At 40.6% G+C, this 13974-nt stretch overlaps 1 protein-coding gene across 1 annotated transcript in view; it reads right to left on the bottom strand.

Moving 5' to 3' along the window:
• The window catches only part of PTN (pleiotrophin), an 82402-nt gene that overhangs the window by 11364 nt on the left and 57064 nt on the right, over positions 1-13974 (bottom strand). The window contains exons 2-4 of the mRNA XM_074826021.1: positions 12352-12461; positions 10662-10835; positions 9493-9654 (exon numbers count right to left, since the gene is read on the bottom strand). Coding sequence (XP_074682122.1) covers positions 9493-9654; positions 10662-10835; positions 12352-12460 — 445 coding nt within the window. The 5' untranslated portion in view covers position 12461. The remainder of the gene's footprint in view (positions 1-9492; positions 9655-10661; positions 10836-12351; positions 12462-13974) is intronic.

The following is a 13974-nucleotide window of genomic DNA, read 5'->3' as shown; positions in this document are numbered from 1 at the left end:
AGGATCCTGGACCAGGGCACACACAAAGAGCAAATTCAGAATACCTAGCAGTCCCTGCAGGGCACAGCTACCAAGCACTGCACAGCCATCCTGCTCCCCCCTGGAACCCAGAGCACTTTCAGCAAGATAAAAAACACCCACATTGTATTGTACAAATACCCCTGCAAGAGCGAACTGTGTCAATGTGCACACACTGGATTATTTAATCATTCATCACCTGAATAGCTCTATGAATAGTTGTATGACTAGGAATTATTCGCAGGATTGAAAGATGTGTGGTCATAGATTAGCACTGGACCCAGTGATGCCTGGTAACAAAAGTTCCAGTTACTGAGTAAACAAATCAATTTGGTAAGTAGAACTTTATGTAATTTGGAATGGCAGCAGCCCTCTTTAAATAGTCATCTTTATCTGGAGCCTCATTCTTACTATGCAAGCAGCAAAGGAAAGTAATTATGTTGAACCAGAGGCACGTACCATTTGAAGCCACTCTTAATGTATAAGGCACAAAAGGGAGGTAATTACATTTTAATGGAAGCCAAGCTTTGTCAGCCAAGATTTGCAGGTATTTGTCTTCATTTGTTGAGAAGAAGGTAACACTTAACTCATGGCACTGCTGAACTCCTATACATGAAAGTCAAGCAGTGTCCCCAAAAGCAATGTAATTCATTCAAAATAGCAAAAGCCATGCCGATGGAAGGTTAGAGCGAAGAATTTCAACACCAGGTGTTCAGAACACAGTTTTCTCAGGAACTAGCACTCAGTTCCACTGAGTAGAGATGAAGGCAGGTTTTCTAAAGGGCTCTCTACCTCTCATTGGGGCAAACTTTCCAAAGCACCTGGTTGCTATGGTGATGAAGGACAGTGGTGTCATGGGGTGTGGGGCATTTCTGAATTTTGGGTAGGAAGTGCCAACCCATGTGGAAGGAGCAGTCTTGACTTAGACAAAGTCAAGGATTTTATCACTTAGTGAAAAAAATCTCACCCTAAAGAGCTTCACCCTGCTCTCTAGGAACAGAAATTGTACTATCTTGTGATTTCCATGACTGTAGAAACAAATCCCTTGATTTCTGTCTGGGTCACATGTATCTAAGATGGTAAAGCCTTAAGACTGTATTTGGAAGACTGCAATGGATAAACTTCTCAACTGAAGCTTGTTTTGCAATTGGAGACTTGCTGGAGGGGTCTGGCTAACTGGAAAGTGATTTTCAGAAGTAACTCACTTTGCTTTTCTGTTTGCTGCTTCTTCTCTCCTCCCTCTGGTACCTTTGTATTGCTGCTTTTATAGGGTATGGACTTTCTTACTGTTCTTTGTCATGTTCTATGCTCAGCACAAGAGGGACCCAGTCCCAGCTGGCTCTTCAGTCCTCTGTCTATGCTGTACACAAGATCCCTCTTAATGCCAGCGAGACAGGTGCAGGCACAGACTGATACATTCAGAGTTTATTCTCTGCATTCACATGCCTGCAGGAGACTGCTGAAAACAAAAAGTATTAATAAACCATTTGGAGTTTGACATTTACCTGTATCCACAGAGAAGCAAAAAGATCACACATTGAGGCAGTTTATATGCCAAACTGAGATAAGTAAATAGCTATTTATCAGAAAGTTATTTGTGATTTACTGTGAATAGAGACCCTATTTTATTTATTTAATTTTTGAAAACCAGGCACACGCATTTCTCATTTGTGCTTTCTGCATCTGCCCCAGATGGGATCTACACTCAGGGCAAAGGACACAGGCTTTGCTTTGATCCATGCTCCACACTCCAAGAAGTTGCCTGCAAAACTTTCACAGTAAGCACAGATAGAAGAAAAGATAAAGAGATGGTGACATAGAAAATGAGATGGAGGGATAAAAAAGGGGGGGAAAAGCTTGAAAGGAAAGGAAGTGAAGAAGTAGAAAAGGAAAGGAAAGGACAGAAAGGAAGGAACAGAGCTTTCTCTCTGTTTCACTGCTGGGAACAGTAATGAGTGTAAACATTTGCTGATGGCATATCTTTTATCACAGCAAGTCCCACAGCTTCAGGCATTTTCATGGCTCAAGGGCACTGACTAATGCCAAGTAGGCTGGACTGCTCTTGCAAGCCAGGAAAATGAGACAATGACATGTAACAGAATTGGCATACACAAGGCTATTTAAACTTTCACCCACAAAGGTCTGTATTAAACCCTAACAGAAACTTCTGCAGGCACAAGAGGGTTGAACAAGAACATTTGTCACATCCAGTTTTTCATCTTTTGGGGCAGCCTAGAAAAAAAATTAAAAATCTGAAATACACGCCAGGGGTGAGAAAACATGGAGGTCTAGGTTTCCCTTGAAAATTCTCAACCTTTTCTTTTCAAAAACACCTGTAAAACCTGCAGAACAACTAAAAATTGAAAAACACTGATTTTCAAAAATATATTTCCATTTCTCCCTCTCCCACAAGCACTTCCTGCTCCCTGGAATCAGGGCTGTGTCAATCAAATTGATATTATGATATGATCTGACAATGCATTCAAATTTATCCAAACAGTATAATTTTTCAAAGGTACAAAAGCAGCCTCAAGGGAGACTACAATGCAAAGCCTCCAAGATACATAAGGAAATGAAAGCAGAAAAAACACCATTAAAAGACATCCAAACTTTATTAGTTATGGGCTGCACTGGCAGCCTATTAGCAGCTTGAGCCTGGTCCACAGTGTAACCATCATTGTGTTTATTTTTCGTATATGGGTTACTCTTGTTCCCACTTAAATTGAGAAAAATCTTATTTCCTCATGTTATGGCAGCAGGAGCCAAATCACAGAGATGCGTTTCAGAGCCTAAAGTTTCCAGTGAGTTTTACTTCATCTTGAAGTTACAAGCCTCGTCCTCAGACTAGGAAGGGGCATAGGGAAACACAACCAAGCATTTAATACACCATCTCACTCCCCCCGACCACTGTTTCTTCTCTTGGTTTTCACATCTCTTGGCTCTATAAGGCATAAATTATTCATGGCAAAACTGTCTCTCACAATGTTTATGCAGTTCTTAGTACAATGGTACCCTTTTTCAACTGGGGCCTCTGGGCACTCATGCAATACAAATAATCATGATGATAGCAACAATAATAACAGCTAGCTATGCTTTTCCCACTGCGCTTCCACTGCCAGTGTCTGCCCTGCAGAGCCCAGACCACTGTATTTCACTGCAGGGTCCCGGTCAGTGCCAGAGGCCATTCTTCAATAAACCTGGCCTCATCCTTTAGAGCAAGAGAAAAACCTCCCAATTTTGCCTTTCAGGTTTTTGTTTAACTATCACAGCTGTATCCTAATATGAGAAAATCCCTCATTTTTATATCTAATTAGTTTGAGCAGATCTTATTACTCTGCCTCCTGTAATACTAATTATTATGCTAGCTGCATGCCTGCACAACTAATGAGTTACATTAAAGATGGGGAATTCTGAAACCTACAAAGGGAGATACAACATGACTGTGATGTCAAAGCAGGAGAATCTTTCAAACAAAACAAAATCACAGTCCTAACAAGTCATTTCTTCTCCCCCTGTGTCCCCTCCAGCTACTTTTCAAAACCATTTTGTTGCTGCACAAAGGCAAAGTTGAAGGAGGGCACCCCAGAAAAAGCAGATTGCCCAGCATGCAAAATGGAGTGGGCGACAGGTGGTCCTTTTCATCAGAGCAGCACAAAGTTTGTCTGAATAGCTGCTTCTCAGGTGAGCAATTCATTCAGACATCACTGTCAGCTCCTTGCAACAGCCAGTAGCCAAATCATCCTACCAAAGCACAGTCAGTCTGTCCTAGCAGTGCACTGTAAGATGTCCTCTCTGCGGGCAGAAATCAAGGCTGCCACTGTAGTGCTCAAAAATCACGTTGTTTTCTGTTCCTGGCACCAAAGTAAGGATGGGGATATACCCACCCATGAAGAACAGTACAGCTCTATGTATTGACACCAAGCTCCCTAAGAAGACACAAGGTAAATCAGTGTCAAACGCTGTCTTAAATCCACTGAAATTACTAATTTCAAAGCCAAAGACCCTAGTTAAAGACTGCAGTTCAGACACTCATCTTAAAGTAAACCATCACATTCTGATAATTGCAACTGCAGACTTGGAAAAAGGGGAGCAGCAGCCTCTAGTCAGAGCATGGAGCCAAGAGTCAACAGCTCCTATCTGAGTGCCTGAACCCGCCATTGATACTGTGTCAACCTGGAAAATCATTCAACCTTTCCAACTTTCAATTATTACTTTTCTTTAAATTGTACTTTCTCAGCGCCAAGGTGTGATAGGAGGATTAGCTAAATGCTACCTGTAAAGATTGCTAGATAAAAGAAACAATGTAGTGCAGATTATTCATATTGCACTAAACTCTTAAGTAAAGCTCTTCAAACGATAGGAAATTATTAAAAACGCATGGAACGTCTTTCCTCCACTGCAGTAGCTCTCATACCATGCCAAACACAGGGAACTGCACTGACACCTTGCTAGACTCTCAAATGCTACACCTGTTCTGCATTACAGGAAAGACATTACAGCCATTAACAACTTGGGTAGGTCGGGTAGGTCTTGCCTTCATGTGAGAAACCTTTCCAAACACTGCATGTTGGAGGATGTGATCTTTGGACATCACCCCAATTATTAGACAACAGAGGTGTAAGCAGTGTTCAAGTTTGCCAGCCTTAGTTGGAATTGTTTTTCTATGTGGCAAGGACTGAGCTGAACTGGGATAAAGTAACTCATAGATCAGATGTACTGTAAATTGATAAAAAAGTTGGGAAGGGAGATTTATGACAAAGAACTAAATACAGCTGGGTGAAAAAGTTATCAGAAAGGAGCATAATTCAAAAAATGAAGGGTACATTGCAGAAAAAGCAGGCAGACTGCTTATTCTATTTAATTTTATCTTAATAAAAAAAATAAATAGCTAAAAGTACAAGAGTTACGGTGAGAGAGAGAGAGAGGAAGAATGAGAATGACAGAAAGAGTGAAAAAAGAAATAAAGGCTATCAGGCAACCCAACTCAATAAAAATAAATTCCTCCTCTCTCAGCAGTTAAAGTAAAATGTTTCCTGAATCCTGACAATACCCCATTCTTTTACTTTCTGGCTGCCTGGAACCTGAACAACCATCAATCAAGTTTGGGTGGCCGTGAAGTAGGCCAGATGGAGTATGTCGGAAGCATTTTCTGCTCTTCAGTGCAAGTTGGCCATTAGAGCAGCCACTCAACAGAAGTGCCTGAGTCTTTCACATCTGTCAAGACAGTTTAGGGAGACCTTGAACATCCCTGGCCTTGCAGACACTGATTAGAATATGCAATTGTGTGTGCTAGAGGAGAGATGGCTGCCTCCACTGGGATTTTGTGATAAAATAATCCTTTCATCCTTTCCAGCCTTTGTGACAGGCTTTCTCATGACCTCATTTGTGTACTAAATACACAAACCCTGGTGTTTGCAATATCACTATCACATTGCTGACAATCTCTCTGTCCAAATGCACAACATTCAAGAACTAACAACAGTTTTCATCCTGTGTTAACTACACTTTAGCACAGCAGCCCAGGACCAAGCTATTGTCTTCCAAACTCAAAATACCTCAGCAAAGCTATGGAGAAAAGAGATCATCAGACAGAGCAGTTGCTAATAAGGAAAAAGCACAATTTTTTTTTGTTTGTTTCCAAAATAACAAGAGTGCTTCAAAAAGATTTTAAGGCTTTTCCATGAATGCTGACTAATGATAAAACAAATCCGTAAGAACACTTAGATCACCAGCTTATGAGGCAGGCATTGATTCCCAAGGTTAATGAGCATCTCCTGGTTTAATTTAGCAGAAGTTTTGCCACAGATCATAGAAGTTCCTGAAAAACCAAAATATATTTTTATCAGCAAATCTGCAATATGATAACCCTTGGGATTTTTCTGCAGGTATAATTTTCCTTTCTGTTAAGCATAGATCAAACTCCTATGAAACAGCAGTCATCTTCAAAATAGTAAGGTGAGAGAAGAGAGACACAGGATTCATCCTACCAGCAAAGTTGCCACATGTTCATGACCTGGAAAGGTAGACAAGCAACAGGAGAGCAACAGTTACAGATGACATCAATTTATTTGCATTTCTCTCAAAGAACAGAGAAGGTAAGGAGGAACTTCAGACACCAAGCCATACTAAGGCAATGTGTCAGGTGAAAACCGATACACTGTACTTCATTGGGCAAGCCTACACGAAATAATCTGCGTTACCCACACACCTTCTTGGGTTCTTAACTAACCACATTAATTAACATTTTAAAAAAATGTAAGAGGGAGAATTGTGAAGGTCTCAGATAAAGATATCTGCTCCACATGCAAGCAGTGATCAAAAGAAAAACATATTTAGGTTATTTAGTGGGTGTAATGAACAGTAAAGGAAGTATTACAATGATATTCTCTTTTTCAACAGAAATTTGTGGAGGACATGCTTGGAATACTGTGTACAGTCCAGTCTCTTCATCTCAAAAATGGTTTTTCAATAAGAAGGAATTTAGGCAAGTCCAGTAGAGAGTATTGTTATAACAGATAAATTGTTATACAATGAAATATTTAAGTCAGAGGTTTCAGCTTCAAAAGATGGCAAGTGACAAAAAGTAACAGAAGATATATAAAACTACAGTTGACTGGAGAAGCTAGATAGGGGCTTTTACTCACCCCATGTACAATATGAAATCAAAAAGAAAAGTGATGTAATGGAGAGGTTACAAACATGACCTAACAGAGTAAAAATTCAGGGCACTGGAAAGGGAGTTAGAAAATCATGAAAACAACACTTTTTCTGAATATACTGGTATTTTTCACTGCAATATTCTCAGTCACTTCACATCTGCTTTTGGTACTCTCAACCTATTGCTGTCAGAGATGTATTCAGTGATGTAGCTCTTGAAGCACACACCAGCCAGAAAGGTAACTGTTTAGCAGTAGAACAGATTCCTGTAATCAATAAGCCCCTCATTTATTATTCTGCTGCCAGAGCTCCCAAATGCCAGAGCACCACTGCCCTGCTACTCCAGGCAATCACAGGAGGAACATACGGCACTTGATCAGCATTTACTGGTCTAGCTGCATATCAATACAGAACTGTCCCTCCGAAAAAAAATTGCTGCTTCCAAATAATGTACCATATGCTTCTTCTCTTGTAGTCTTGAGCTACTGATGTGAAGCTATGGGTGAAAAGGGAGGCTAATATGTACCTGCAGTCCATTCCAAATGCTCAGACAATAATCTAGATCTTACTTCTTGTCTCCAAAGAATTAAATTGGGTCCTATTCTAACTATAGATTGAACACAGTTTAATTTTTCCTTTATTTAGATGTGGGTGGGGACTTACCTCCAACCTGTAATTTCCTTCATCGCAGGAAGAAAGCAGAAATACTCTCATTCCAGCTAACATGTCAGTACTCAGCTTTTTAACTCAGAAAGAAAGTTCAGCAGGGCACAACATTTCACACAGTATTAATCTGCTTGACCTAATTTCTTAGTCTAGTTCATCCTACTGCTGCCAACATACTGTCCAGTGTAGCTCCTATGTAGTTATACCCACAGATCTGCAATATGGATTTCTTATCTTTAGCTCAGGGCCCAGGCAGGCTGCGACTGTGTGACTTCCATGCGTGCTGCTCCTACTAATGCCAACAGCAGATGAACTAGCAGGTGGCATGCAGGAAGATGCCACGAGATTTCTAATGCAAATCAGGAGAGCAGAATTTCTGCCCACAGTTATTATGATCACAAACCTACATTTGTACCTATTTCTCCTTTTGCATTCCTTCAAATCAAATGAAGTCTGGTTTCCTAATTAAGTCAAACCACATAACTATGTTTGCTGCAGTTAGTCCTGATCCGAGTTTCAGTCTCAGCTATAACACACTCAAATCTAGAATCAGTTAACTACAATCCAGCAATTTCACAAGCTCTACCTTTAAAACTATAACTTGAAAACGACCCTGTACTACCCAACAGCACTGCACTCACAAAACAGTGCTGCATCAACTCTGCTTTGTCTCCCTCTCCCCTCTTCTGACAGCCATTGATAGAATATACTGACTCAGCAGGAGCAGAACAAGGCAGAGGGCTACTAGCGGCTTGAGCAGCAGAGGCCTTCTGGCAGCACAGTAGGAAGCTTCATTCAATAAACTCCCAAATGCCACTTAGGCATGGAAACTTACTGGGGAAAAAAAAAAAAAAAAAACAACAAAAAAACCAACCAAACCAAAAAAGTCCTTCTCCCCAGACGAATAAACAATAAAATCACCCAGCTCAAAGCCCTTCCTGCATTCCCACCCAGTCACTTCCACCTCCAAATGATGTTTATTGCTGCCAACTCAACCAAGTCAACTGGTCTCTGAAAATCTAGTTGTATCCTCTCTGCTTCATCATTATCTACGCAGGTTCTAGACTCAGCACTTATTTGATAACTCCATGAATGGTGTGCGAGGGAAACCAGTTACAGCTGTACTGACTGCAAAGCAGACGGATGCATGTACACACGCAGAAAGCATCTGCAACCTCATCAAACGTGTCTCCGGTTGCACAAGCAGAGCAGGCCACCTGCAGGTACTCCTCAGATCAATGGTGCACCACCATCAACAATCTGAAAATTGATCATCCCAGTTGCACCTGTCACTCCTAACCACATTTATTTTTGTAATTATCCAAGTATTCAGAACCTGGAATGTGTTAAACATAGCTGGTTTTAAGCAAACAAATGTCCGGGTAGCATAGCTTGTATAATCTACTTAAAACACATTACTTCCATATCTCAAACAAGATCTCACAGTTTTAGCTCCCACTATAAATCATCCTACACACATAACACCTGCTACTCCAACAAAAGAGTACATTAAAAGGCTTTAATGATTAGAAAGCAAATAATTTTTTCTAAGGGACACCTGGAAACACAAATGCAGGGCATATGACTTTTTGTGTACTAGGAATTACACTGTCACTTGCATTTAAATAAGACATATACATTCTGTACTCTCCTTCCTGCTATCTTTGAATAAAGAATATACAATCCCAAGGGTGCAGAACATCCACATATTCCCTCAATACTACCTGTCCAGAAGAAAAGCCATCCCGTTTTCAACTAGTCATCATTCAATACCAAACAAAACCTATATAAAAGGTGTTTTTATCAACAGACATTTTTGCATGCTATTATTGGTCTGTTCCCATCAACAGGAGAGTTATGAAAAGCATTAAAGGTCTAGTGAGCATCAGCATACTGGTAGCAATACAGGTGGTCTAAGGTTAGAAGTGGAGCCCTAATCTTCAGCTCACCTCTCGTGTGTGAGGTGCATTGACTACACAACTCAGGAATATTGATTGCCTGATAGCTGGGAGATAGGAGCAGTGCAGAACTGAGGAAAGGTCATGAAAGTACAATTTCCTGTACTACTGAGTTCCCACTGAAGCATACGGGACATCACAAATCCAGTGATTTAAATGAACTGGTGTGCAACTTTCAGCAAGTGGAATTTACCTTGAGGTTTGGGTTTGGTAAGCTTCCCACACGGCTTTGAGATTGTGACAGTCTTCTGGCAGTCAGCATTATGAAGGGCTCTCTTTAGGTTCCCGGTTCGAGTCTTCAAGGCAGTATTCAAGTCGCATTCTCCCCAGGCCTGGAACTGGTATTTGCACTCCGCTGCAATGAGTAAATAAATGGCAATATTTAAACCAGAATGACTGAGTGTGAAAACAAAAATGTTATGAGTCTAATAAGATACCATGGATAGCCAGTGCTTGCAGACAAAAGGATCATGCAACTGAAGAAAGGAATCCCAAGGAAAATTTAAAGATGATTTGCAGTGATAATTGCAGTCTCCCCCTCCAAAAAATACTTTAAAACTAAATCCCCTTGCTTTTGCATGGATATTGTATTATTGTCATATAAAGGAAAATACATTTAACTGTGAAGATACACGGTAAATTAAAAAAAAAAAAGAAACAGCTGTGGGAAATGTCATTCACTTTCTATATAGTTGTTGTGTGATGCCAAAGGTTACCAAATAAGGATTGAATAGTTTCAAGAATGTACGTGCAACTATGAACTTGTCAAGTCTGAAACTGCTACACTGATAACTACTGCCTTAGTAAGGTCACAACGATGTCAAAGCTATACAAGCTGCTCATTAGAATAAAGCCAAGTTTGCAAGAGAAATCAGAGCTGAGTCCTGGACAGACACCTTGTGCAGGACAGATCTGACGTATCTTTCTGAACTGCTACAGATGAACCTTCTGAACTGAAGTAATATAGATGAAATACACTGGTCTTCATTCACTCCTTTCAATGCACACGCTGGTAAGCCAACCATGCTCCATGCTGCAAATCACACATCGCAAGGTCACATAATGCCTGTGGTAACCATCGCAGAGATTCACAGCTGTGAGTGGACACAGGACACCTACATTGCTGCCTTAAATAGGGTTGTACACCACAGGAGAGCAGATTTAAACACACTGCTGGAACACTGAGTTTACAATAAGTAGGTTACATGGACTCTCTGCAGAAGAGCTGCTTTGCTCTGAAGAAGCTGCCTTCTGATGCCTTACATGTTCTGAACAGAAGTAGCCCCCTTCACCAAGACATCTGCTTCCTTCTCCACACTTAAGTAAAAACCAAAGCAAATCCTTTGAGAGTGTGATGTTTACCTCCAAATTGCTTCTTCCAGTTGCAGGGAATCTTACACTTCTGAGTCTTGGTGGTTTGTTTGCACTCAGCTCCAGTGCGAGTGCCCTCACGTGTCCCCAGGCCACAGTCACCACTGGTGGGCACACAGACGCTCCACTGCCATTCCCCACAGTCAGACTTCTTCACTTTTTTCTCTGGATGAAGATAAGGAACCAAACCCAAGCAAAAGAAGTGGTCAGTACCCACAGCCTACGGAGAAGTTCCCTAAACTTCACTAAACAGTCACAGCATCTGAAAGGGTGACTAAGGAAGACATTTGTAAAACAACTGCTTCAAAAGCAAAAGACATCCTCTTCATAATTCTGCAGAGACAAGTCAGCCTCTGTGACTCCAAAGCAGGGTGGATCATTCAAATTCAGACCCACTATCATGTCTACTAGTCCACTTAGGTATTCTCAAGTGGATTCTCATCTTCAGGATGGAGAACCATCTAGAAAACCTCAGGGATCAGTGACTAAAACATGCAGGAGAGCTCACTCAGACAGAACATTCCTCTGTCTCCAGTAGCTGATGGCATGCAAATATTTTCAGTTTCAACTGAAGCACTACACACTTCATGGATTATAAGTGTATACATTGATGTTGTGTACCAGAGGATTTGAGAATCTCCAGGGAAAAGCTGTGGGATATTAACTTCTCTTTGGTATACCATGCCACATTTTATATCAGAATATGACCAAAACTCCAAAGGTGAAGAAAAAACTACATGGAGAAGGGTACTCAAAATGCTGTTTAATACTGGTAGGTTTGCTGCTCAGGGACAAAAGTAAGGATCATGATTTCATTTAAATCCTTAAACCCAAGTCTGATGAAAAAAGACAGCAATGTTATCAAGCCCACGGGTTCACAAAAATAATTAGTTAGGCCCTCAAAACATCACAAGGAACTTTAAATAACCTGATATAGAATTATTTTCCTTCTAGCTCTTGTATATTTATGTTCACATTTTCTCATATTTCCATACAGCCACAATGGTTAAAAACATCTTTTTTTTTTTTTTAATGGGAACATTAATTCTGATAGACTCACGGGTCATATTAACTGGTGTGTAAGTAGTCTGTAAATAATAAGACCTTAAGAAAAAACACCAGAAGATGTGTTTCTTAAAAACCGTCAAAACTGAGTTTGATAGATATGAATTTTCCACCCTAGGCCTTTTTCTCCTATAATGAGGTCTGAGTTCATTACTGACAGAAAGCAATTACCACTAGATGTCCGGCTGCCTATCTGTAGCATCAAGTTAGTTCAATTCTTTGTCCGAGGATTTCCACATCACACATCATTGGCGTAGCATTGTCATATACAACACTGAACAAGCAACATAACTGCTCTTTCATCATTCCTGTTTGGTTCTCCCTAAGTCAAGCATGAACCTATTCCCAGAGTAAATTTTAAGCTGCCTTGCAATACCCACTCTGTGATAAACTAAGGACTCCAGTCTCTTGGGCTGTCAAACTGACACCTTTCATGGAAAATACTTTCTATTTTCCTGTTTAACACAGAATAACATGTCACAGCCACAAATCCCTACCCTGTATGTCAAAAGGTTAACAAATGACCTGAATTTCATAACAAAACCAGAAGCATTTGACATTCTCCCACACGTACAATCTATCTCAGGGATTAGCTCTGAATTACACTGGACCTTACCTGGTTTCTCTTTTTTGCCAGCCTCAGTGGTACTCACAGCTGCCAGAATGAAAACAAGTGCCAGGAGGGCAGCTGTGAACATTCGACGTTGCTGTTGTTGCTGTTGCATTCTGGGGATTAACAAGAGAGAGGAAAAAAAAGGTTGGTTAGACTGCAAAAAGTGGGACCCCATCTAAAGTGTTGCTACAGCATTTTTGGGAAGCTCTGCTTCAGGGCCACAAGACAGAGGCAGGGCAAATTTAATTAGCCATTGGCAGAATGGGCAATTATATTAATTCCAGAGAGAATACAAAGATTTTTACAATTACCTTCCAGCCTGTGTACCAAATCCCTCATCTACGTCACTGATGTTATGGATGACTTTTGCCACAGGAAGTTCAGTAATTATTGCTCATCTTCTAGAAACCTGTCAGAGAATTGAGGCTCCTGATGGGCCTGGAACTTCTCTCTTCTTTTCTGACCTCTGGCTGTGATTTGTGTAAAACTAAACATAACATATACTTTGTGTTTCAGCTTACCCATTCATATGAATTAGGGAATGCTACACTGTCCACCTTGCAAGGGTTGAAGTTCTTATTAGGCTTACTTGACATCTGAAAAGAGCTTCTTCCATGAAAACTTTTATAGGTAATATGTGATTTATTAACTTAATTGTTATTGCCATGTTGCTTCCCCTCCAATTGGTGTCTCTTCCTAATATAAATTAAGCTAATTGCCTGAAATGCAAAATGGGTGCAGAGAAAGGACTTGCACACACAACTAGAGGCTAGCACGCTGAGGAACCCAAAATCTGGATTGGTAAGCAAATAGTCAAATATGAAAAGGAATTTAAAGCACTGGCTTCATGGCAGTTATTAGCCAATCACCAAAAGTCATTCAGAGCCGGCTGATTTCAGTGGCTTACACACATATTTCCCTTTCACTTTGCTATACTTTGCATTGTCTCATTTTGGCATTGTTTATCTGAAAGCAGGGCCGTAACAAATACACGTTAAAAATAAGCAACCTCCCTGTTTGCCAGAGACACCTCTCTAGCAGGCTGCCAGGTACCAAGACAGTAGACTAGAGATTGCTCAGATGGAAAGTTTCTCCAGCTTTTTTTTTTTTTTCAAACCAGGGCCCATGACATTCATGCTACACCAGCCCTCCAAGGAGGTGTCAACAGTACTGGCCACTAAGATGGCCTTAAAAACTCAACTAGACTGATGTTACAGAGAGTTTAGAGGCAACCTGATCTCATTTTGCTGAGTACAGCAACCTTAGGGGAGAAATAATTCTCACTATGAACAAAGAACAAAAGCTATTTGAAATTTAATTTGGCACTCCTCAGTATTCCCTGTTGGCAACCTCTTGCTCAAAAGCAACATAATTGCAACTGACATGGAAAACAGGAGAGGAATCCCAAACACTGAGACTTTTGAGTATCCAGTTTTAATATCATGCTAGAAGCCAGATGAGAAAACTTAATAGCTTTGTTGAAATAAAGTTCATGTGAAGACTGCAAGAGACATGGCATTCAAATGTCTGAAAGATCTGTCATTAGCACCAGTTTGGTTTACTTCAAAAGAAAATACCATTTCCCATCATGAAGAAAGGACCACCAGTGCTTCCGCTGAACTCAAA

The sequence above is a fragment of the Strix aluco genome, chromosome 5 (genome assembly GCF_031877795.1).
Source record: "Strix aluco isolate bStrAlu1 chromosome 5, bStrAlu1.hap1, whole genome shotgun sequence".
Lineage (NCBI taxonomy): Eukaryota > Metazoa > Chordata > Aves > Strigiformes > Strigidae > Strix > Strix aluco.
Note: the sequence above shows the minus strand (reverse complement) of the source record. Positions and strands in the feature narration are given on the sequence as shown.